The sequence below is a fragment of the Pogona vitticeps genome, chromosome 4 (genome assembly GCF_051106095.1).
Source record: "Pogona vitticeps strain Pit_001003342236 chromosome 4, PviZW2.1, whole genome shotgun sequence".
In the NCBI taxonomy this organism is placed as follows: Eukaryota; Metazoa; Chordata; class Lepidosauria; order Squamata; family Agamidae; genus Pogona; species Pogona vitticeps.
In genome coordinates, this window is record NC_135786.1 from 59,465,944 (window position 1) to 59,489,148 (window position 23,205).

The 23,205-nt window shown below is 43.5% G+C and overlaps 1 protein-coding gene across 5 annotated transcripts in view; it reads left to right on the plus strand.

The window, feature by feature from the left end:
• SZT2 (SZT2 subunit of KICSTOR complex) overlaps nt 1-23,205 on the plus strand; it is an 81,136-nt gene that overhangs the window by 39,820 nt on the left and 18,111 nt on the right. For 4 of the 5 annotated variants that reach the window (XM_020783215.3, XM_020783217.3, XM_020783216.3 and 1 more), the window contains exons 39-49: nt 1,658-1,732; nt 4,784-4,922; nt 13,364-13,472; nt 14,160-14,283; nt 14,616-14,768; nt 15,580-15,682; nt 15,862-15,970; nt 16,112-16,223; nt 18,517-18,635; nt 18,978-19,142; nt 20,794-20,878. In XM_020783215.3, coding sequence (XP_020638874.3) covers nt 1,658-1,732; nt 4,784-4,922; nt 13,364-13,472; nt 14,160-14,283; nt 14,616-14,768; nt 15,580-15,682; nt 15,862-15,970; nt 16,112-16,223; nt 18,517-18,635; nt 18,978-19,142; nt 20,794-20,878 — 1,293 coding nt within the window. The remainder of the gene's footprint in view (nt 1-1,657; nt 1,733-4,783; nt 4,923-13,363; nt 13,473-14,159; nt 14,284-14,615; nt 14,769-15,579; nt 15,683-15,861; nt 15,971-16,111; nt 16,224-18,516; nt 18,636-18,977; nt 19,143-20,793; nt 20,879-23,205) is intronic. The other variant, XM_020783220.3, reaches the window with a different exon arrangement.

Sequence of the window (23,205 nt, forward strand, 5' to 3'; positions counted from 1 at the left end):
ATTATCGTCGTCATGCAGGGCACCACTGTATTAGTAAGCATATTGCAATCTCTAGTCCTGGCCACTTAAAGAAGTTTATGCAAAGCACACTTTTTTTGTTACAAGAAATAAAGATGACGAAGATAATAATAATTATAATAATACCAGTCTTGCCAGCTAAAATCTTATTGGTGTTCATATAAGATTTGTGTAACTTTCCACAGCAAATTGACAAGCTGCTGAGGTGCATCTGAGTTGCGCAGGTGGATGTGTGACCAGGCCTATGACCAGCATGCATATTTGGTGCCTTGTCAGATAACCACAGTTAGCCTTACCAAGTTACACAAACACCTGTAGATTTCTAGACATTATTCTGAAAGAACAGATGCATAAATACATTTCCAAAAGCTTTTCAGAACCTTGAAACTGATGGCATATAGATTTTTAAAGGAACACACATTTTCTTCAGCTTTCTAGGTCAGTTTAAAACATTTGTTCCTGGGGGATATTGCATGTTGTCAATCTCAAAGATTCTGAAAAGCCTTTGTAATATAGTCATAATACATGTATGTGAGCAGTCCAATTCAGGAGTATCCAGGATGGCTCTTCATCTTTTTTGCTTAGACTGAAAAGTTGCAGAATGGTAGGGATATATTTACTGAAACTTGTACCAATATATGAGGTGTAATGTTGGTTGCTGATATTTTTGGGATGGCATTTACTTCATGAACCTCTAGAACAGATAAATTGATTGGTTTCTGAAGTCATATATTCAGCTTGTGCAGCCTTTTAGAACTTTGTTGCCACTTCAATTGAGCCCTTGACAGCCATGAATCAATGTGGGGGTATTATTTTTATGTAGGTCCATGAGGTAAATTCTGAGATGTGTGTATAATGTCAAATGGATTTCTTGTTCCTTACTTTTTTTTTTTTTTTGCTTAAGTTAATTGTATTTTCATTCTGTGAGGGCTCGTTCCAATGCTCTGTTTCGTACAGCCTAGTTAACTTCTTAGAAATTGATAGAATGCACAGAAAATGATGTTCAGTTGTTGGCTGTGGTGCCTTTTAATTTCTGGATGCCTTCTTGATTTTAAAGGCTGATTGATTTCACCTACTTTGAGTAGATTATTGGGTGCCTTTTATTATTTGCTCTTGATGTGTTTGCATGTCAGCCTTGGCCCTTGCATTTTAAATTGCTCACTGGGATTGGCCAGACAAAAATATGTAGTTTCACACTGGTGAGAATATGTAGGTCAGCGTATTTTCTCAGGCCTATCTCTAACAGCAAAGAGACTTCCTCTCCTAGGGGTAGCTGTTAAAATCCTTTTCTTTCTTTCTTTTTTTCTCTGCTCCAATATTGATTTTTCTATAATCAAAACCACGTTAGAGCAGCTGGGCCCATGAGGCTGTAAGCTCTGAAAGGATTCATGTGTCTTGCTTTCGGCTTTATTTATGAAGTCAGTCTTGTTTCGTCCCTTCCATCAAACAATCCATGCAGCAACCGGGGTAAAAACAGGACTGCAGTCTTGTGTCACGCTGACACCCTTTTCTTTACAGGTTTGTTTCTTTATATGAGTTGGGGGGAACCCTGTCAAAGGGCTTAAAATAGATTTCTGCTTAAATTTAGGAGAGAACTAGGGAATCTAGAATCTCAGGTGCTTTTAACTCTTTCCTACAGGTTGTGGGAAGCAGTACCCTAGTAGGGTTCAGAGCCTGGTATCGAGTCAGGGTAGTGTGGACTCTGATCTCCTAGGTGAGTAGAATTGCTGAATCACCTTTGTGTGGGAGCACTGCCTAGGGGCTTAAGCCAGCCTCCCCCAACATGTTACCTTCCAGTTATCTTGGATTATACCTCCCGAGCTAGCATTCCCAATGATAATGTTTGAAGCAGGTAATGAGAATGTTCGTACAGTAAATTGTGAAGGCATCAAGTTGGGGAAAGTGGGCTTAAATTTTTTTTTTTGCTTTTTTTCTCCTACAAAAAGTGGTGGAAGAAACTACAGGACTAGCTGTCCTAATCTTGATTCTAACCACTTGAGATGCCTTCCTGGAAGAAGTTGCATTAAGAACTGGGGGAAAGTGACTGTGTTATACTTGAGTTCTTGATTTCAAAGAAGCAAAAGCATAGTGTAGCCACACGTGTATGCTGCATTTTAAAAAAGCCAATTTTTAAAATAAACTGAGAACAACAATAAGTAAAGTCCCATGTCAGGAGATCCTAACAAAAAAAAAGAGTCCAAGATGGGTGGGAGGTTTTTAAAAAAAGAAATTATAAAGACATGACTGCAAACAATTCCAACAAGAAAAAATGCAGAAGAAACCAAAAAAGGCATACAGAGGTGTCTCACAAGACGGGCGCCCCGTTTAATGATGAAATCGCATTATGATGAACTTTTTGCGGTCGCAAAATGATGTTTTCTATGGGGGAATTTCGCTTTGCGATGATCGATTCCCTGCTTCGGGAACCAATTCTCGCAAAACGACGATTTTCGGCCAGCTGATTGGCGGTTTCAAAATGGCCACCAGGTAAAAAAATGGCTCCCCGCTCTTTTCTGGGATGGATTCCTCGCTGCACGGGCAGCAAAAATGGCCGCGCTATTGATGATCTTCGCTGGACGGTGAGTTTCAAGCCCATAGGAACGCATTAATCGGGTTTTAATGCGTTTCTATGGGCTTTTTTATTTCGCATTACAACATTTTCGTTCTACAGCGATTTCGCTGGAACGAATTAACGACGTAATGCGAGGCATCACTGTATGTGGTTTCACAAAAAAGCATAGAGAGGACCTGAAAATTTTAAAAATGACACACATAGGAAGTGGAAGGCAGGCTAGATCACGAAGAAAGAGTATAGAGAGGTAGCAAAGAATTACAGGAGTGGCATTAGGAAGGAAAAAGCTGAGAATGAGCTGAGGTTAGCAACAGACACTGAAAGCAACAAAAACAAAACAAAAAATCTTCAGGTACATGTGTAGCAAAGAAAATAAATAGTAGCTCAGCTACTCAGGGTGGAAAAATGATAACATACAACCAAAAAGGGGGCAAAAGTGCTCAATTTATACTGTAGCTGAATCTTTCCCAGAAGACATTTTATGAATGTGAAGTACAAGTGGAAAGTACTGGATTGCAGCTTGACATTAATAAGTAGTTAAGGAATACCTTATTACTTTGAGTTCAGATCTTCAGGGTCCAATGAACTTCATCCAAGAGTATTAAAAGAACTGGCTGAAGAATAATCAGAACCACTATCTATTATTTCCTTAAAATCATGGAAAATGGGTGAAGTGCTGGATGATTGGAGGAGTGCTAATGTCCCTAACTTCAAAAATGGCAGATAGAAGAAACCTGGGAACTATAGACCAATTAGTCTGACATCAATTCCTGGGAAAGTTTTAGAGTAGATTATAAAACAGTCACTCTGCAAGCATCTTGAAAACAATGCAGTAATAGATAGAAGTCAATACAGATTTGTCAAGAACAAATCCTTCCATATTAATCTCACCTATTTTTTTATTGAGCAACCTCTTTGTAGACAGTGAGAATGCTGTAGATGTAATATATACTGACTCCAGCAAAAACTTTGACAGAGTACTCCATGATATTCTTATTAGCAAACCAACTACATGTGGGCTGGATAGAGTAAGTATAAGGTGGATACACTGTTGGTTATAGAATCATGTTCAGAGAGTGCTTGTTATCAATGTCTCTTTCTTAAACTGGAAAAGGTAACAGACATGATATCACAAGGCTCAGTCCGGGGCCCAGTGCTCTTCAATATTTTTACTAATGACTAGAATGAGTGGGTGCATAGAATGCTTATCAAATTTGTGGGTTATACAAACTTGGATGGAACAGCTAATACCTTGGAAGAGAGAAAACAAAGTCCAGAAAGATCTTGATAGGCTTGAGTACTGGGCTGGAAACAAAGAATGAAATTTAATTGGGATAAGTGCAGATTTCTACACCTAGGAAAAAAAAACAAATGCACAGTTCCAATATAGGGAATACTTGGCTCATTAATAGTACATGCAGGAAGGATCTTGGAATTGTTGTTGATCACAAGCTGCAGCCAGTAGTGTGATGCAGCTGCAATGAAGGCAAATGTTATTTTAATTAGCAGTAATAGTCTCAAAATCATACTAGTCCCCCTCTATTCAGCACTGGTAAGGCCTTATCTTGAGTACTGTGTCCATTTCTAGACACCACAGCTTAAGGATTAACACAAACTGGAATAAGTTTAGAGGAGGGCAACAAGAAAGATCATAGGACTGGAAACCAGTCTCTGCGAGAAAAGACTGAAATAACTGGGCATGTTCAGCCTTGAGAAAAGATTGAGGAGAGATATGATAGCACTCTTCAAATACTTGAAAGATTGTCATACAGAGGAGCGGAAGGATCAGTCCAGAAGGCAGGACATGTAATAATGGGCTCAAGTTACAGGAAGTCAAATTTTAGTTGAATACCTGGAAGAGCTTCCTAACTGTCATAGCAGTATTATAATGGAACCTCAGGAGGTGGGGGACATTCCAACCTTGGAGCCATTCAAGAGTAAGTTAGATAATGCTCTGTCAGATACACTTTCAGTTGGATTCCTGTATTGAACAGGAGGTTGGACTTGATGGCTTTATAGGCTCCTTCTATCATTCTATGATTCTGTGAGTCATTAAAGCATTGATGCTTCCTGACTATTGGACTGCAAAAGAATGTTCAGGCTCCTCAAGGGCCTCCTTATGTGTATGGCTGCTTGATGTAAATGAATTGGCTGAACCATTCACAGAAGGCATGGTGCCTTTTCATCTTCCAGGGTATGATGGTGGTAGCAGTGACTCTGAGTGTGAAGAGGTAGTGATGGATGACTTGGAATCCAAGTGCCCCCTCATGCCTGATTTCTGGCTCATCGTAAAGATCCATCAGGACCGGGTAGAAGTCTATTCCCATACACGGTAATTGCCCTTTTCCCAGTAGAAAAAATAAGGATTGTGGGTTTCTTCTTCGTGGTCTCTGTGAATGCACACTAATGGGTTTAATCTGTGCTTGCGCAGAGGTCTCCGGAATATTCTAGAGCTTTATGATACGTTCGTCAAGGACCGCCACATGGTCTGCCCGTCCTGGCAATTACCTCAGTTCCTTTTTGCTGTTGCTGAGGTCTCTCCTCTCGTCAAGCTCCGTTCGTCATTGCTTTTTTAATCTGAGGAAAATTGGAAAAGACTTTTCAAGTTATTTTTTTCTAGCTTCTATATAATCAAAGGAAAATTGTAAGAGACTTTTTGAGCAATTTTTCTCTATCACCCCCCTCCCCCATTTTTCCCTCCCCGCCATTTATGGACCCTCTTCCCCTGTTTTAAAAGGTGCACCTCGTGCTCCAATAAAGTTCCCCTCACAGATGGCCACAATCTCTGTCTTTTTTGCCTGGGAGAATCTCACCAGCCTTCTATTTGACAGTTCTGCAAGAACTTCACTAAGCAAGCCCTTAAACTCAGACAACAGTGTTTCAGGTCATTCCTCTGGGAACGTTCCTTGCTACCAACTCAGACTATGGAACTGTCCCAAACATCTCAGCCCCCTAAAGAATCTCCAGGTGCAACTACCACTTCTCTGATAGTTAAGTCGGTTTCCAAGACCAAACCGAAGTTGAAATCTAAATCTTCCAGTTCAGCAAAGTCCACCCCGCTGCCAACCCCCTCCCCTTCAGTATTGGAACACTCCAAATTAAAAAAAAAAGACTTCCACCGATTCTCGTCAATCCAGACACAGGCCAGTACCCGACTTGACACCACTACAGGACCAGCTTATGGTCTGCCTCGATTCTCCTGAAGAGACCCTTCTTCCTTCTTCTGGTCAACCACCATCTCTGCTACTGGCACAGCCTCCATCTTCTGTGCTCACTTCGGCTGACGTTACCATCGTTCCTCGATCGGCACAGTCGAGCCCCAGATCCACGGGTTGCTCCATCCCTATTGGCGATTCTGAGTGGGTATATTCCGTACCCGACATATCACCTCTGGGCAAGCGGTTAAGAAAGACCCATCATGCGCCAGACATGTGCCATTCCAATACCAAGCCTATACGACCCATGACTCAACTGGGTCTCTGGCATCTCAAGAGCCTCCTACTCGACACCACCACCCGAAACAGGTTACACTCTATGAGCCTCCACGGTATTATGAGCCTCCTCTTAAGCGCTCTCGACATCGAGCATATCAGTATTACCAGCCCGAGCTTGACTTCTATACCAACCCTAGGCATTCTTGACGTCAATACTACTACCAATCCGATTTCTCTGATTCTTTGACTTCCCCTTGATACCAATCCCATCATCATGGTTGCTACTACCATTCTTCGTTGGATGATTACTCCGTACCACTCCCTCCAATACCGAAGTCTCACAAAAGAACCCATCCTGAACCTCTCCAAGAACAACCCACTGTACCGAAATGGTCCCGGACTTCTGCTCTGACAGTACCACGTGTCACAGAACCCTCTGATCCTTCTCAACCTCAAGCTCCCTCGGTACAGGCAACCACCACATACGCTGGACCTCCGCCTCTGCTTCCTGGTACCACTCAATCTCGCCATAAGAAACATTCAAAACATCAATCTGTTTCCGTACTGGCCCAACACGCTCCTTCTGAATCTCGGCCTGCTCTTCCAGAACCTCCTGCTACTTCCATCCCACAGTACCGTCTCACTTCTCCAACTTCATCTTCTCATTCATACTATTCTGATGCCTCTGATTCTTTACCAATACAAGAATCCCCTCCTAATCTACTTACATCAGACTCAGATGTTGCTGAAGCCAATCCTCCTTCACCTCCTTCACCACCTATTCTCAATTAGTTCTTGAAATTCCAAAAGCTATGGAACTAGATGTTCAGCAGCCTGCTCAGCCTCAATCAGATAAAGTGTATGAGGACTTCAGTGAAGAGCAGATTCCACTTCTAAGTATGAGCTTTATCCCTTCATTATTAAAGCTCACTAAACAAGCCTGGTCTAAGCCCTTCTCTGTTCCTCAAATGTCTCATAAAGTCGAGAATCTATACAAGACACATGGAGACGACACTGCCTTCCTATCCAAACATCCGCTTCCCAATCATTGATGCTACCCAGAACAGGGTGCGAAACTGCTCTAATATCACACCGAATAACAAAGAAGGAAGGAAACCCTCCTTGCTGCCAATTATCTTGGGGCCATGGGAGCTTATCATGGTTATCGCTGAAATAAAGCTCTCCCTTCACTTCAGTCGGCTTCAGGTGAATACAAACCCTGTGGCCTCGCTTTCCACCAGGAGGCCATGGCCCTCACACGTCAGGAACATCGAAGTGTCATCCAGGGACATGGCTGCTATAGCCCTCTGTAGACATGCCTGGCTATGATCAGCCCATATTTCAGATGACACTCATATGAGAATCGAATATTTACTGTTCTGTGGTACTGCACTATTCGATGAAAAAACTGATGACATACTGGACAACCTGCAGAAATTTTAAAAAACAGCACAATCATACAACACCCAACCAGACCACAACTGTATCAGTGATGCCACCCTTACTCTTACCAATAATCCTGATTGTTTACTGATAGGAATAAGTATACTTCACAGCCTGCCCCTTCCTTTCAACCTCGACATGGGGCGCAACATTAATGCCCCAAACAGTTTTTTTGTCACCCTGAAAAGAAACAAAAACAGAATCTTTGACTTCTCCATCCCCCAGATCTGCTTTACTTATCTTTCTCCTTTCACCGTCCCTCATCTTTCAGCCCGTCTTCCATCTTAGGCATCTATCACCACTGATTCCTGGGTCCTCACCATCATTGCTACAGGTTATGCCATAGAATTCATTTTCCCACCTCCATCAAGGATCGTTCTAACCATTGCTCTCAAACAAGAAATTCAATCTCTTCTCCTAAAGGACACCATATCACCTATCAATCCTTCAGAAGACAATCTAGGGTTTTTCTCCTGTTATTTTACCATCCCAAAACAAGATGGCAGTCTGCTGCCTATTCTCGACCTTCAGGACCTCAACTATTACATCATTCAGAGAATTTTCACATGGTTACGTTAGAACGAATCCTACCTGTTCTTGAGCAAAACAACTGGTTCGCAGTTATACATTCAAGCGATGCGTATTTCGACATTACCATTCGCAAGGACCATTGCAAATTTCTCAGATTCACTGTAGGACCCCATGCCTACGAATTCAAAGCCCTGCCTTTCGGTGCCTCTACACAGCACCAAGGGTATTCACCAAATGTATGGCACCTGTAGCAGCTCACCTGCATACTCTGGGAATCTCGCATCTTCCCCTACATAGACAACTATGATAGTCTCCCCTTTACGTTCTCAGGCTTTAAAAGATATCCAGTTGACCCTTTCTCTCCTTGCAGATCTGGGCCTCAAGATCAACAAAGAAAAATCCATTTTTGCCCCTACACAATGGATCACCTACATAGGCGTGGTCCTCAACTCTACGAGGGCAAGAGTTTTTCTTCCTCCAGAGAGAGCAGTCAAACTTCACATGCTCATCAAACAATTCCTTCCTCACTCATTCATCACAGCACATTCAGCTCAACGTCTCCTAGGCCTTATGGCCACCACATCGACCATTCAGCACTCCAGGCTAAAGGTGTGCTCCCTACAACCATGATAATTGTCCCTCTTCGATCCTATGACATACTTATGTTCCAGCCTTCTCCAAGTCACCCCGGAGCTCTCTTCTCAGCTCCTCTGGTGGGACACTCATTTCAACCTGTTTTTTGGACAGTCCTTTGCTCCTCTCCTATTGGTTCAGATCACCACAGATGCAAGCCCTACTGGATGAGGGGCACATTGCAACGGCCTGCATATTCATGCTACCTGGTCCTGCGCTGAGCGAGCTCTTCATATAATCAGTCTCAAGCTCTTAGTCATTTTGAAGGCCTTCCGAGCCTTCAAACCCATCATTCTTGGCAATGTCATTCAAGTCACAACTGACAATACTACTGCGTTGTTTTACATAAACAAACAAGGAGGCACCCATTCCCTTCCACTGCTGTATCTCCCTGTCCAATTCTGGGAATGGTGTTCAGAATGCCATATTTTTTCCCGTAGCAGTACATACTGCTACTCAAGACAATCTTGTAGTGGACACTCTCAGCAGACTACATATCCAGATGTACGAATGAACTCTAGACCAGTCTGTATTTCACCACCTTTGCAAAATCTGGCGTCAACCACGCATAGACATGTTCACCACGTCCCAAAAACTCCAAATGTGCCCTCTTCTATTGGAGGGCAGGAATGGGACACGGATCCCTCGGAGATGCACTGATGGCAGACTAGACCACACATCTCATTTATCTCTTCCCCCCCATTCCTCTCCTTCTCAGAGCAATAGCCAAGATCTGTCACAATCGCTCCAACCCAATCCTCATTGCCCCTTGGTGGCCAAGACAACCATGGTTCACCATGCTCCACTCCATCGCTACAGATTACCTCCGATTGCCTCTCATTCCTCCCCTTCTCTTGCAACATCATGACAGGACTCACCACCCCGATCTTCACACTGTCCATCTCACGGTGTGGAGGATTCACCCTCGGTAGATGCCATCTTAGCAAACGCCTGAAAGCCTGCCACTGTTAAGCTCTATTCATATAAATGGACTGTCTTCACAAGGTTTGCTCTTCAACATCATCTTCCAACAAATCCTATGACCCTGCAAGCTATCTTTCAGTTTCTCTCCCATCTCTTTCGTAAGGAGCTCTCCCTTTCTACTCTCAAGGTTTACCTGTCTGCTATAATAGCTCATCACCCTCAAGATTCCAGTGCTGCTACGCATCCTTCTGCACCTGCACCATCCCCACAATGGTCTCTACCTGTTATTCTCCACTGGCTTACCCATGCTTCATTTGAGCCACTTGCTACTGTCTCAGAGCACCTCTTTTCCCTTAAGACGCTCTTCCTGGTTGCCATTACTTCCACTCGTAGAGCCTCGGAGCTTGCTGCCCTCCGGGTCGATCCTCCATTTCTTCAGTTTCACCCAGACAAGGTCATCCTTTCCCCTGATGTCTCCTTTCTACCAAAGGTTGTGTCAGATTTCCACCTCTCCCAACCTTTTTTCTGTCACCTACAACTGACCCAGAGCGGTCTTTACATACGTTGGACGTTAGACGCGCACTTGCTTTCTATGTCTCACAGACTTCTTCCTTCTGCAAATCAAAACAACCTTTTGTAACACCACACCTCCCTCACAGAGATTCTCATATTTCATCTCAAATTGTATCCCGTTGGCTCGTTGCAACTATAAAACTGCCGTACTAATTCACCAAACAACCTCTACCTGTTGGTATTAAGGCTCATTCTTCCAGAGCTCTGGCCATCTCTGCGGTCTTTCTTCGTGGAGTACCACTCCCAGACATTTGTAAGGCTACCACATGGGCAACGCCATCTGCATTTGCAACCCATTATTGCCCGGATCTGAGAGCCAAAAAGGATGCAGCATTTGGGAGAGCTGTACTTTCTTCTGTTCTTCCGTGATGCCCCTCCTCCGGTAAGTTGGCTTGTTAATCACCCATTAGTGTGCATTCACAGAGACCATGAAGAAGAAAGAGAGGTTACTTACCTATAACTCTGGTTCTTCAAGTGGTCCTCTGTGAATTGACACTTCTTGCCCATTCCCCCCTCTGTCCATCACTCCTGTATCACCTTGATGCAGCAGCAGGCTCTTCTTAGGTAATTGTCAGGACAAGGCGGACCATGTGTACTAGGTGAGCTGTCCTTGACGAGTGTATCATAAAGCTCTAGAATAATTCTGGAGACCTCTGTGCAAGCGCAGATTAAACCCATTAGTGTAAATTCACAGATGACCACTCGAAGAACCAGAGTTACAGGTAAGTAACCTCTTTTTTATGCACAGTCTTGTGCAGATCCCCGTTCCCTTAATCTAGAGTTTCAGCAAGATCTCAGGCAGTCTTCTCTTGTGCTTTCACTGTGTCTTTCCAACATAAGGCAAGGTACCCAATAAGTACTTCCCCACTCCAGTTTTTGTTTAGGCTGGGGAGGAAAGCAAATGGACTATACTCTTGCAATTAGCTCAGGTTTTGTCAGCTACAAAACCCACCTTCCACTTCACCATACCAATACATTTCTAGCTCCTGTTATTGCTCTGTTTTCCCCCACTTTTTATTTGTATTTCTGTGATTTTTGTCTTTGACTTGCCTGTTTTTCACAATCAGTTAAGCATGCAGCAAGAAGAGATATTACCTATTCTTCATGGTCTCTGTGATTTACATAGATGGGTATTTCTATGCCTGCACAGACAGTCTTAGGAACATTTAACCCCTCTTCTGAAATTAATATTATGCTCTACCCAATAGTTACTCCTCAGTTCCCTATAACCACCAACTTCACAGTTTCTTGAAAACCTTATTTATTTATTATTACCTTCCCCTCTGCTTTGCTTTGCTTTCCTAAAAAAAAAGATTGCTCATCATTTATGGCTTCTAAGGAGGCATTTAAGCTCTGTGTTCTTGCACTGCATTTCTTTGCCGTAGGCAAACTAAAAATTTGAAATGTGCTATTCTTGGCCAGGCAAGGGCAAAACTCCCATGGAGGAACTTCCATTTGTTTAGACTTGTTTGGGTCTGTTAATGTATTTGTTTCCTCCTTTTCCACTAATTCACCAAACAGTTGTGAAAATCAAACAGGAGGGGACAGATGTGATCTTGCTAATCCCTTGATGGCCATGGCAGTCTTGGTCCGGAACCCTGCTTCTAATGGCAGTGATTATTCTCAAGGTACCTGCCAACTCTCATATTTCCAGTTCTGAGAGTAAATGGCCTTTACACATAAGGGCAGGTTATTTCTCCACAGCCAAATACGTCACCCAGACATAGAAATGTTAAAACTGACAGGATGGAGAATTCTTCCTCATTAACAAGGATTTTAAGGGAGTCTAGAAAGAAATCTCACAGAAGAAGAAGCGACTTGATTGCACATAACAAGAGCAAATGTACTAGAACATATTATAAATGGAGTAAATGTTGATATTTTTCAAAATCTATTTATGAACCTTGCCTACCAGCAACATTTCTCTTTACTGTGTACTTCTCTTTTTATTGAGACTTAAAGAGAAAGGTTTTTCCCAATCCGTTATTAAGATTTACATATGTGCTGTTGTGCCATATCATGCAAAAGGTTCTAATGCATCAACACTTTTTACAAATTCCACAGTAAAGAGATTTTTGAAAGGGTTAAACGATATCTATCCAGACATAAAACTACTGGCACCTCAGTGGTCCCTATCAGTGGCTTTAACCCAATTGACAAAGCCTCCATTCGAACCCATGGCTTCAACCCATTAGAGCCTTCTGACCTACAAAACTGTGGTTTTGGTAGCCTTAACTTTGGCAGGTGTGTCAGTTAGGTTGCAGCACTGCACTGCGACAAAATTTACTTAGTTTCATATAGATAATGTGACTTTGTCTACAGATATTTCTTTCTTACCTAAGATAGTTTTGTGTTTCCATGTGAACCAGCCGTTATTATTGCCTACGTTTTTCCCAACACCTGTGTCCTCATTGGAAAAAAACACTTCACATTACGGATGTTAGACATGCTCTTGCATTCTGCGTTGACAGAATGGGCTCTTTTAGAAAAAAACTAATAAACAGATTGTTATCAAGGAAACAGAAAAAGATGAACTAGTGTCTTCACAGAGACTATCTAAATGGGTAGTTAAAGCCATCTCATTGTCATACAAGTTAGCGAAATGCCCCTTACCAGATGCATGAAAAAGGACACTATGGCAGCCCCTGAAGCCTTCTTGAAAAGTGTCCAGTTATGGGACATTTGAAAGGCTAACCTGGTCCAACCCTGTGACACTTGTGAACCAATATAGGTTGGATGTTAGAGCCAAATTGGATGTATCGTTTGGCCGTGCAGTGCTGTCTTCTATGCTTGCTTGAGAGACATCCCACCAGCCAGTAAGTTAGCTTAGGAGTCAACCATGTGCATGGATCAGAGATCATGAAGAAAGAAGATGGGTTACGTACCTGTAACTCTGGTTCTTCAAGTGGTCATCTGTGAATTCACACAATCCACCCAACCTCCTCTCTGTCTGTGATGCTACTTCCACATGCTGTGGTATTGGATAGAGAGAACTGAATCGAGATTGTTGGGTGGAATGGTATATTAGCTGAGGGGAGAGGTTAAGGCTCTAGAATGTTCCCAAGACCACCTGTGCAAGCACAGAAGTACCCATATGTGTGAATTCACAGATGACCACTCAAAGAACCCCAGTCACAGGTAAGCAAGCTGTCCTTATCTGTGTCGCCATTTGCTCTCAGAAATGGGAACCTCCCCCAAGATATTTCTAAGATATTTTTCTTTCCTCTTTATGCAGCAGCGGCTTAAGTACAATGAAAGCAACACAAAATGAGGAAGGGGAGTGTTTGCGTCTTCACCACACTGTGGTGAAGAAGATTGGTGAGATCTGTCGCATTGTTAACCAGGTAATTAGGCCATATTGAAGTCATCATTGCTGTCTCATAGATGGCAGGAACATCTCCCTAATATAGGACTATCAGAGTCACTGTCATACCAGGGTTTCCCTGCAAAACCCAAAGGTTTTTAATACTGGGAGGTTTCTGTTTTTTTTTAGTGCTACGATTGAGGGGAACTATGGAGGCTGCAAAAGAGGGGAACAGAGGGGACCAATGAGTTGCATGATTGTGTCACACCTGCCCTTTATAGTCCAGGGTGGAGTACTGGTTAACCCGCTGTATTCTGTGACCAGGATTTTTTTAACCTCACTGATAGCAAATGTAATATGATTAGATTAAAAAGCAGCCCTGACCACTGGAACCATTATTCAGATTTTTAAAAGATACTTCATACCTAAAGAGATACTGTATATAGAAATACCTTTTCAACTTTAATGAACCAGAACTAGAAATTTGATATTTTCAATGAAGAATTTATGATTCCCTATCCTGGATAGCTGCAGTGGATTTTGCAAACGTTACTGTGATAAACAAGCATGCAGGGAGAATCCTGTCTTTATGTGGAAAGCAGATGTGAATTTGACACTGTGCATGTGTATCAGCTGCCACCAAGAGAAAGAAACCTCTGCCTAGAACAGCTTGGTAATGTGAATAAGCATCAGGCCCATCTCTGCTGTACTTTTCCTTTGTCCATAGCGGTTGCTGCTACAGGATCTGCATGATAGCCATCTTTGCAATTCTCTCCTAGTAGCGGAGAGTGAGGAGGACATCTGGAAAAGTGAAACGCCATACAACTATCGGCAACGCACTGGACCTGATGGTGAGTGTTTCAGTACAAATATGTGCTTATGCTGTTTTGTACCAGCACACTGAGCCACACACACCATGTGTTTCTGCTTTCCTGTTGCCCCTTATATGTGAATTGCCAGTGACCTGATTCCTATGATACAAACAAACAAATCCTCCTCTTTTATGTTTTCATTTGATCTATTGTGGTGATACCTACTCTGTATTTCACCTTTTTTTAAATCTTGAAACACACAGGTATTTATATAAGGGAGGGGCAGGAGATTACAAATACTATCAATGCCTGGTATTTGATCTGGCTGTTGGACAACTTGGGAGAGCTGGCCTGTTTGTTCTCTTGTATAGATTACCCTGGAGAGGAAAGCTACCAGCCTCGAGATTATCTTGCTGCCACCATGCAGTTCATGCCTGGACATTTTGCCTGTGATGCCGTCTGGAGCACCACCATCCATGTACATTCACGGCTCAAGATGGGTCCCAATATGGGTGTTGCACGTGGTAGGTACCTGAGTGCAGGCAGGCGGCATTCACTACTGAGAACGTTTTAGGGGACACACAGGATGTGTACATATCTAGCTATCCCACTCCTCAGGAATGGGTTTTATTGTTTCATAGCATCCCCTGAATTGGCAGTCCACTGATTAAGCAGATTCTTGGAACTGGAAGCAGAAATTGGTTAGCAAAAGGGAAAGAGGCAAGGCATGACGAGGGGCTAAGTTAGGTTACAGAGCAGGCCTTGCTCCTCTAGGTTCCTTAGAAGAAGAGTGGGCTGTGAATGTGGGACTGATGATGATAGCTGCAAGGGTGAATGTGTGTAATCAGAAATAAGGAACTTTGATGACAGAGGAGAAATGGTATTGCTTTGGGAGCAAGTTGATTTATTAGACTTCATATGAGTCTCGTGGTAAAGTTACCTCTCCATAATGGCTAAAAGAGCTATGTGTAAAAACACACTCTTTAAGAAATAAAAGGTTTAGGGGGTTGGAAAACAATGTAGGTAAGCTACCATCTATAAAAAATTTTCTCTGGTGAAGAAATAACTGAATAATTGAAAGACTCTGGAGTTTGATATTTTTTCCATTAGAGACATTTAATACTTATTACTGTTATCAAGAAGGACCATGAGGCTTTGTGATAGTGGGTATATCAAGAATGGACAGTTGAAGAATATTTGGAAAATAACAGTGAAGGGAAAGAGGTCCTGATTGGTATATAAAGATAGTACAGTAGTTGGTGGCACATTGGACCACATCTTACACTTGTAGGTAATCTCTCTCTTTTTCTCTCTCTTTTTCTCTCTCTTTTCCAGCCATCCAAGCTCTGCGCTCTGTGCTCAATGCCTTCTCTGTTGTTAACAGAAAGAATATGTTTGTTTACCAGGAGCGCTCAACCAACTCTGTTTTTTACTTGCGGTAAATTTACAACCTACTATTGCTAATACTTGTTTGCTGCCTCCCAAGGCCCCGTCAATGAGCTGAGGAGCCCTCAGCAAATTCCTCTTCAGTCCCTACGCTCATGCTTATGCTTTTGGGAGCAGTCCTCAGTTCCATTCATCTTGGCTTACCCTCTCCTTTTTGTTGTTCTGCTCCAGACTCTCTGAAACCACCTCCAGTGGGAAGTGCGGAGAAGGTGAAATCCAGAGTCTTGCATGCCGCTCTTTGGCACTTTCACGCAGCCAGGAGCCCATCTGCATTGAGGACGTGAGTATGAGCTTCTCTTTCCTTGACAAGGAGATGCCAGCCCCCTTGAAAGCAAGCTGTGTATTGTGCAAAGGCTGCTCCCTTTCAGGAAGCCTAGTGTGCCTTTTCATCTCCTAAGACATGTTTGTTGCTCCTTGACAGGGTTCTCGCTTGTCCCTAGAGACCGCCTCTTGTCGCAGTGTGGATTCTGCCCGCCCTGTGAGCCAAGTGGACAGGCACATCCAGCTAGTAGTTCATGGAGTGGCGCCGGCAGGTATGTCACATACCCATTTAGAGTAGTGTCAGAGAGAAGAGAAAGGAAAGCTGTGAGGGAGACATGGCAAGATTCAATGCTGTTAACGGTTTTATGGGTCGTCAGTGGTATGTGAAGTGATTTAGTAGCTGTGCCCATAAACACAGTATTTGTTAGTATTTGACACTGGGGTTCTTTCTGCAAACAAACAATAACAGAAAGGATAGTAATGGAAACTTCATTACCAACCTTTAGTCCATCATTAGCTTTAGCACCTGCTAAATGTTTTGTTTTATCTACAATTTAATATTGAAATTCAGTATTCAGCTTTTGCCTCAGAGACTAGCATGGCTAACCTTTTTTAAAGTGGTTCAATAATACCATGCATTTCCCCTCATTCAGGCTTTTCCTCTAGCTATAACCTCCAACGGGGGGGGGGGGGGGGCAAACTTCAGAGGCTCCTCAGTCAATGTCTCACTCATTATGGGCTTGTGATCATGTTCAGTTAAATCCTTTGGTGGTTCCTCACTTTTGGCGAGAAATAAAGACATAGACTTATTTACTGAACTCATGATTTTGTTTTTATTGGTCTCAGGCTTTTCAACAATTATTTCTATTGGGTCAAAACAAGATAACTCTGGCAATGGGCCATAACTAGACGAAATTAGCTCATGGTGAAAGTCCAGATAGGGGTGCTGGGCCAAAACGCTTCCTGACAGTGGAGTTCTGGAGGGGTGCGCTCCTCACCACACAGATGGTTCCGCAACATGGGTGTCTCGCCCAGTCTCCTTCCTTAGGGGTCTGTTGTAGGCAGGATCAGGATGAATCACCTTTTTGCCTCTGCCCTGTCTGTGCGGGAAGACAGTGACGGTCCACTCTTGGGTTTCTACTAAAGTCTCTCCTCCTTGCTTTGACTCCGGGTTGGGCAGCAGTCCCCCAATTCTCAAGTTTGGGAAATCCTTTAAGAGACTGTGCACCTTTTCATAATCAGTTTCCGGACCTTCTCGTCCTTCCTTCCTTCTCATTCTTTCTCCCTCGAGCTTACTGCCAAACCATTGCTCCCCTTGGACATTTATACTTTCTTTCCAAACTGACACCCTTTGCTCTTCCCCTTTTCCTTTTTCTCCCTCCTCTACCAAACAGACCTCAACCTCTCCCTTCCTTTCTTCTGCCTTTTCTGTCTTTACTAACACGATTCCTCTTTCTTCAGCTGCATTCACGCTACAACCCCTTTCCCCCTGTATTAAGGTCTCTACCGCTGAAGACGGATCACTTTCCTTTAGCTCTCCTTCACAGGGCTATATTATCTCCATTTCTTAAATTTTGAGGTGACCAAAAGTCCACTTCTAGTTTTGAAAAACCTTCAGGTTTGGAGGAATTGTTTTTATTTTGTTTCATTTTGTTCTGTTGTATTTTTGTTTACAAAAGCAAGGTTTGCAGGACCTGTCAGCCTTGGTGTTTAAGAATGAATTATACTACTATGATTCTCCATGTTTTAGCCAAAACAAAATAAAAATAGAAAATATGGCAATGTTTCCAGGGGCTGCACAGATGGGTGTGAAGTCCTTTTTGTCATGTATTTTGTCATATTGCCTCTCTGCTGTAGAAACATCAGTTGGAAAGGCTAACTATGCTCTTTTGACATAAGCCCTATTGAGGCATTACAGTCTCTGGGTTTCTTGGCATACTAAAAAGGGAGTCTTTAGTCCAACCCTCTACCACACATTGATCCTTGAGATTTGAAACTTCAGTTAACACAACAGTTGCAAAATCAAGAATTAACATTAGAGATGGGGATATTTGTATATGAATATCCCCATGCAGCTGGACTTAACAAGGATCCGGCCCCTAGGGCCCGACTGTCCATTTACATGTCCGGTGGCGGCGGCAGCCTCACTCATCCTTCCAATCACTTCTGGAGTGCTGCTCTCTTCCCACTCAGCTAGCCACTCTGTGGCGATGCAGGGAGACTCCTCCTCCCTCCCGCTGCCTGGAGTGGCTAGCTGAGTGGGAAGAGAGCGGCACTCCAGGAGTGATTGGAAGGATGAGCGAGGCTGCTGCCGCCACTGGACGTGTGACTGAATGGGGCTGGAGCCTCGTTAAGTCCAGCTGCGTGGGGACAAATACGAATACCTCCATCTCTAATTAACATATATAAAGGAAGGATAGGTATATTCTGTTGTGGGACATCTGAGTGCACAAGAAAGGGACACATGGATTGTCTTTCTGATTCAAATATAGAAGAGAGACACTTCCTAGCATAGAATCTTTAAGGAAACAAAATTAATATCAGATTTTTTTATTTTCCTTGTAGGACCCGAGATCACAGATGAGCTGGTGAAAGTTCTACGCAGGCGCCTGGATGAGGCCACCCTGGACATAATTACAGTTATGCTTGTCAGGAACTGCAAGCTTACCCCAGCTGATGTGGAGGTAATGGCTTTATCCCAAATTTGACTAAAGGAAGCCTGGTCTTGCTCTCAGAATCAGTCTAAGTTCTGAGCTTGGAAAACTACTCTCATAGACACACACACATTTACGTATTTATTTAAAATACTTTTACCCTGCCTTTCTCCTTAAAAGAACCCAGGGCGGCTTGATTATTGGTTAAAGTCCCATGACCTGTGGTATGCTTTTTCATATTTTAAGGCATTTTGCTAGTCTCTGGGCTAGTAGAAGCTGTTTTAGGCAAGTAGTACTAATTGGTGGCTGGTTCATGTTATATCTGTATGCGTGTTTAGAATGTTAGACAGTGACAGGTTCTTCTCTTTGTAGTTCATACAGCCCCCTGGCAGCCCACCTACTAAAGTACTGCAGTTTACTCTTCCCCCTTCCTGTTTGCCTTGGCTCCCAGCTGTGGCCAGCTATCTGCGTCAGAATTTACTGATCTTTCTCCATACACCCAAGTACACAGACAGCAATGTGGAGAACCACTTCAAGGTGAGTGGGTGATTGTCTGCATTCATTGTTTTATGCTCAGGTGTATTGAGACCATTTCCAGTTCCAATCTTATTGGAGAGCGGAGGGAATGAGACAATAATGAGAAAATGAACATCCAAGAGTACCAAGTTAGCTTGATTGTAGCCACTGAAAGCTAGTCATGTGGAGACTATTTTTATAAACATCAATAGTTCTTCTATAGTTGAAGATCAATGCATAGTTTTTAAGAAGCCAAAGTCTGATAATACAGTGGTGCCTCATTAGACAATGTTAATTTGTTCCATTAAAATCACTGACTTGCGAAAACATTGTCTAGTAAAAAGCATTTCCCCATTGGAATGCACTGAAAGCCGTTCAGTGTGTTCCAATGTTGGGAAATAGTCCTCATCCAGTGAAAATTGCCCATAGGAAAGCCGTTTTCCGAAGCGCCGATCAGCTGTAAAATCCTGTCTTGAGAACAGCTGAAGCGCGGAGCAAGCTGTCAAAATCGTCCTCTTGCCGAATAAATGGTCCTCTGTGAACCACCAGGAAGGGATTTCCCCACTCCACCCTGAATGAAGCACTTAAAGGAGCCACTACCACAAAGGAGGGGTTTCCCCAATCAATCCCCAGCGTAAAAGAGCTCCTCTGCAATCCACCAGGCAGGGGTTTCCCCACTCCGCCCTGAATGAAGCACTCTAAAGGAGCCACAAGGTCCTGCTCGTCCAAGCCAAACAAAGGGGGATCTTTCAGTTATTCACAGCCTCCCAGAAAGGATCAAACAGCAGGAGCCAGCCACGCTCTCTGCCTTCCAATTAAATGATTTGGGGTTGTGGGAAGAGGAGAGCCCAAGCAGCAGGAAGGATTTCCCCTTGACGACCCCAAGGTTGAAAACTCCTCTTGACCACGTGGCCCCATTGCACTGCCGAGGCAAGGAGACAGCCAGCCCCCGGAAGGGCTTTCCTTCTAATCCACCCATGGGGAAGCCTAGCTGAGGGGGAATCCCAAGCTTTTTTTTTTTTAGCCCTGGTGCGGCTGAAGCAGGGCAGACCTGCCTCTGCAGGTCACTGAGCCAGGTAAGGGGCCATCTACAAGGAGGGTTTCCTCCCCAATCCCTAGCCAGGGGACCAATACTGGGGAGGAATCCCCAACCGCCGGGGTTCTGAGGCGCGGCGGGCAGCAAGACCAGGCAGCCCCTGCTCGGTGCGCCGCCGCTCTCCTCCCTCCCCACTTGGGGTATGGGCGCCCTGGGCTGCAAGCTCACTGGCCAACAGTCCGCACCCTTCCCCGCCTTTAGATAAGCACCGATCGCACTCAGCCAGTGAAGCACGGACCAAATCATTGAGCTGCCGCCGCTGTCCCCCCTCCCCACTTGGTGTATGGGTGCCCTGGGCGGCATTGTCAAGCAAAAATCGCCCATTGAAGTGACTGTTTTGCGAATAGCTATAGTGATCGCAAAAAGTCATTGTTATGTAGATTCATCGTCTAACGGGGCAGCCGTCTAGCGAGGCACCACTGTACTTTATGCTGGGAAATGCTGTTATATAAAGAGACTCATAAATTGGCTATTCACTGCATGTTACACCCCATGATTTTGATTCCACGTTTACCCCCTATTTAAATGAAATATATCTTGCAGCAGTCTTCTGATTAGTAACATTCTGCTTTTCAGCACTATTTCCACCAGAGCAATAGCAGCCCTGACCTGGATCTCTACCTGTACAACAAGCCCGGAGGTCAGGGCACAGGTGGGAAAGGTAATGAGCATTGCACTTTTTTTCCTGCAACCATATATTTCTGTTCTGATGAAGTAAACTGTTGTCTGTACAGGAAAAGAGCCCTAGTTATTTTTCTCCAAGGTCTGTAACAGTCTGGGGATTGCATACCATGGAACTGGATAACACTCTTTACCATCTTCTTGATCCATTTGAAGCAGGCTTCTATATTTATTTATTTATTTATTTAACTTATATGCCACCCACACTACCCAAAGGCCTCTGGGTGGCTTACAACAATTTAAATGCAATAAAAGGATAAAAAGATAAAACAATTAAAATACAATTAAAAATACAGTACTCTAAAAATTGGGTGGGATAGATAGTAGCTTAGAATTACTCCCCTAAAAGTCTTTATGATATTAGCTACTCCTCAGTGGTGAGTACACAATCACTGAACCTGATCTAGGGCGATGGAAAAAAATAACAGCATTGCCTGATCCATGTCGTTGAGCAAAAGGACTGTGTTCAGAAAGGACCTGATGTACTTCAGCATGAGGTGGAGCTTTCCAGTTGCTAGTCTTTGAGCTAGTAGAAGCTGTTATAAGCCGGTGCTACTAATCAGTGGCTGGTTTCGTGATGTGTGTGTATGTATGCATTCATGTATTTGCCATATACTTGCTTCCCTTTCCACCTGCACTGTGGTCTGGTTATGCAGGTAACATACCACCTCAAAGTGTATCTGAACATTCTTCTGTCATGTAGGTTCCATGTTGGATCTTGTGCAGCACCTGTTTCCACCTTCCCAGTTTCAAGGTAGCTTCCTGTAGATTCCAGTGGTCCATTGAACTATTCCAGTGCTTCCCCCATTCTGATCTAGTGCCTGCTGTGGTTTTAGCTTCTGCTCTAATGCCTACTGTCTTGTCCACTTGCTTTCCCCTATTGTCACCGCAGTTCTTTTTCAGCAGCTGGTTCCTCACCTCCCATCTCTTTCGGTCCCAAGAATATCCCAGCTAGAGCTAGAATTAGTTGTTCAAGCTAAGGAATTTACAGAGAGTATGGGAATTAATGAAGTAGAAACTTTGTTTTGTTCAAAGTATCTAACTTCCTAACAGGCTCAGACCCTGTGGGAACTTCATTCTAGGTTGTGAAGGGAGGAGGGGAAATTTCTGTGATGTTCAGAAGGGGACTATCACAGTCAGTGACAAGTTGATGAATGGACTGAAATTTTTGTTTTCTACATACATAAATATTGCTAAATCAATGCATTGGAACATCTATATTGAATTCTGATTAAATTCTGGGTTTAGCTGAAAATTTTACCCATGCTGTATTTGCCCTCAACCAGAAGCTGGCAAGTAGTGAGGGGAGTCACGTGCCTCCTTTAGCAGGATCTAAATTTGCTCACTTTAGGCATCCAGCATTTTCTTTTGATGAAGAGCAAGTTCTGTACTTGTGACTTACAGAGGAAGTGTAGATATGTGGATTAATTTGTTTAGTCTGATGAAGGTAGAGGTCACCTGGTCCTCTCTGGCCTGATGATTCTGTAGTTGATATGACACCACTATCCCTCCCCTTGTCTCTCTTCCCTTGTCTCTCTTCTCATGTGGCTGATATGAATGTCCAGGCAGTGTTGAACACACCTCAACGGCAGCAGTGCTAGGAAGCATGGGATTTATTGAGGGCAAGGAGCATTGCTGAGGTTGCCTCTACAGACAAGGCTAGCTTGTAGTGGACTCCCCTTTCCTTTTCTGAGGCATGGTTTGCCAGACATTGCTATGGAAGGCCTGCATTAGGCAGAGATATGACTGTTAGGATGTTTTGGAACCTGCTGAAAACAGGGGTCTGTGCATGATCTTCTGAATGAGATAGTATGGGTTATAGTTCCTTTGCCAATGCAGTTATATATGCTCTACTTTTGTGTATAGGCCAATGTCAGTTTACTTTGTGCCATGGCTACAAGACTGTGGGCACCTTCTAGTGATGTCCCTGAATTGAGTTGTTGATGCATGAACACATATTTCATGAGTCTCTCTGTGAAAATGTTAGCAGATGTTATGCTTGGCCAAGGATGCCTCCTAGTTCCATCACCATACCTTATTCTTGTATTTCCATAGCCACTAAATAAGACTGGACAACAATATATCTGTGAAGATTCTCAGTCATCCAGGTGCGGTTATTTGGAAGATGAGTCATGGCAACTGGACTTCTAATGAGCCTCTTCAGACCAGGGGGAAGTGAAACCAATGTAGAAGATATATCAGGGATCCCCTACCAACTCTCCTCAGACTGAAGAAGCTACTTAGATGAGTAGTGAAATGTTTCAACCGAATAAGAAAGCAATCCAGTTGCCATGATTCAGCTTTCAG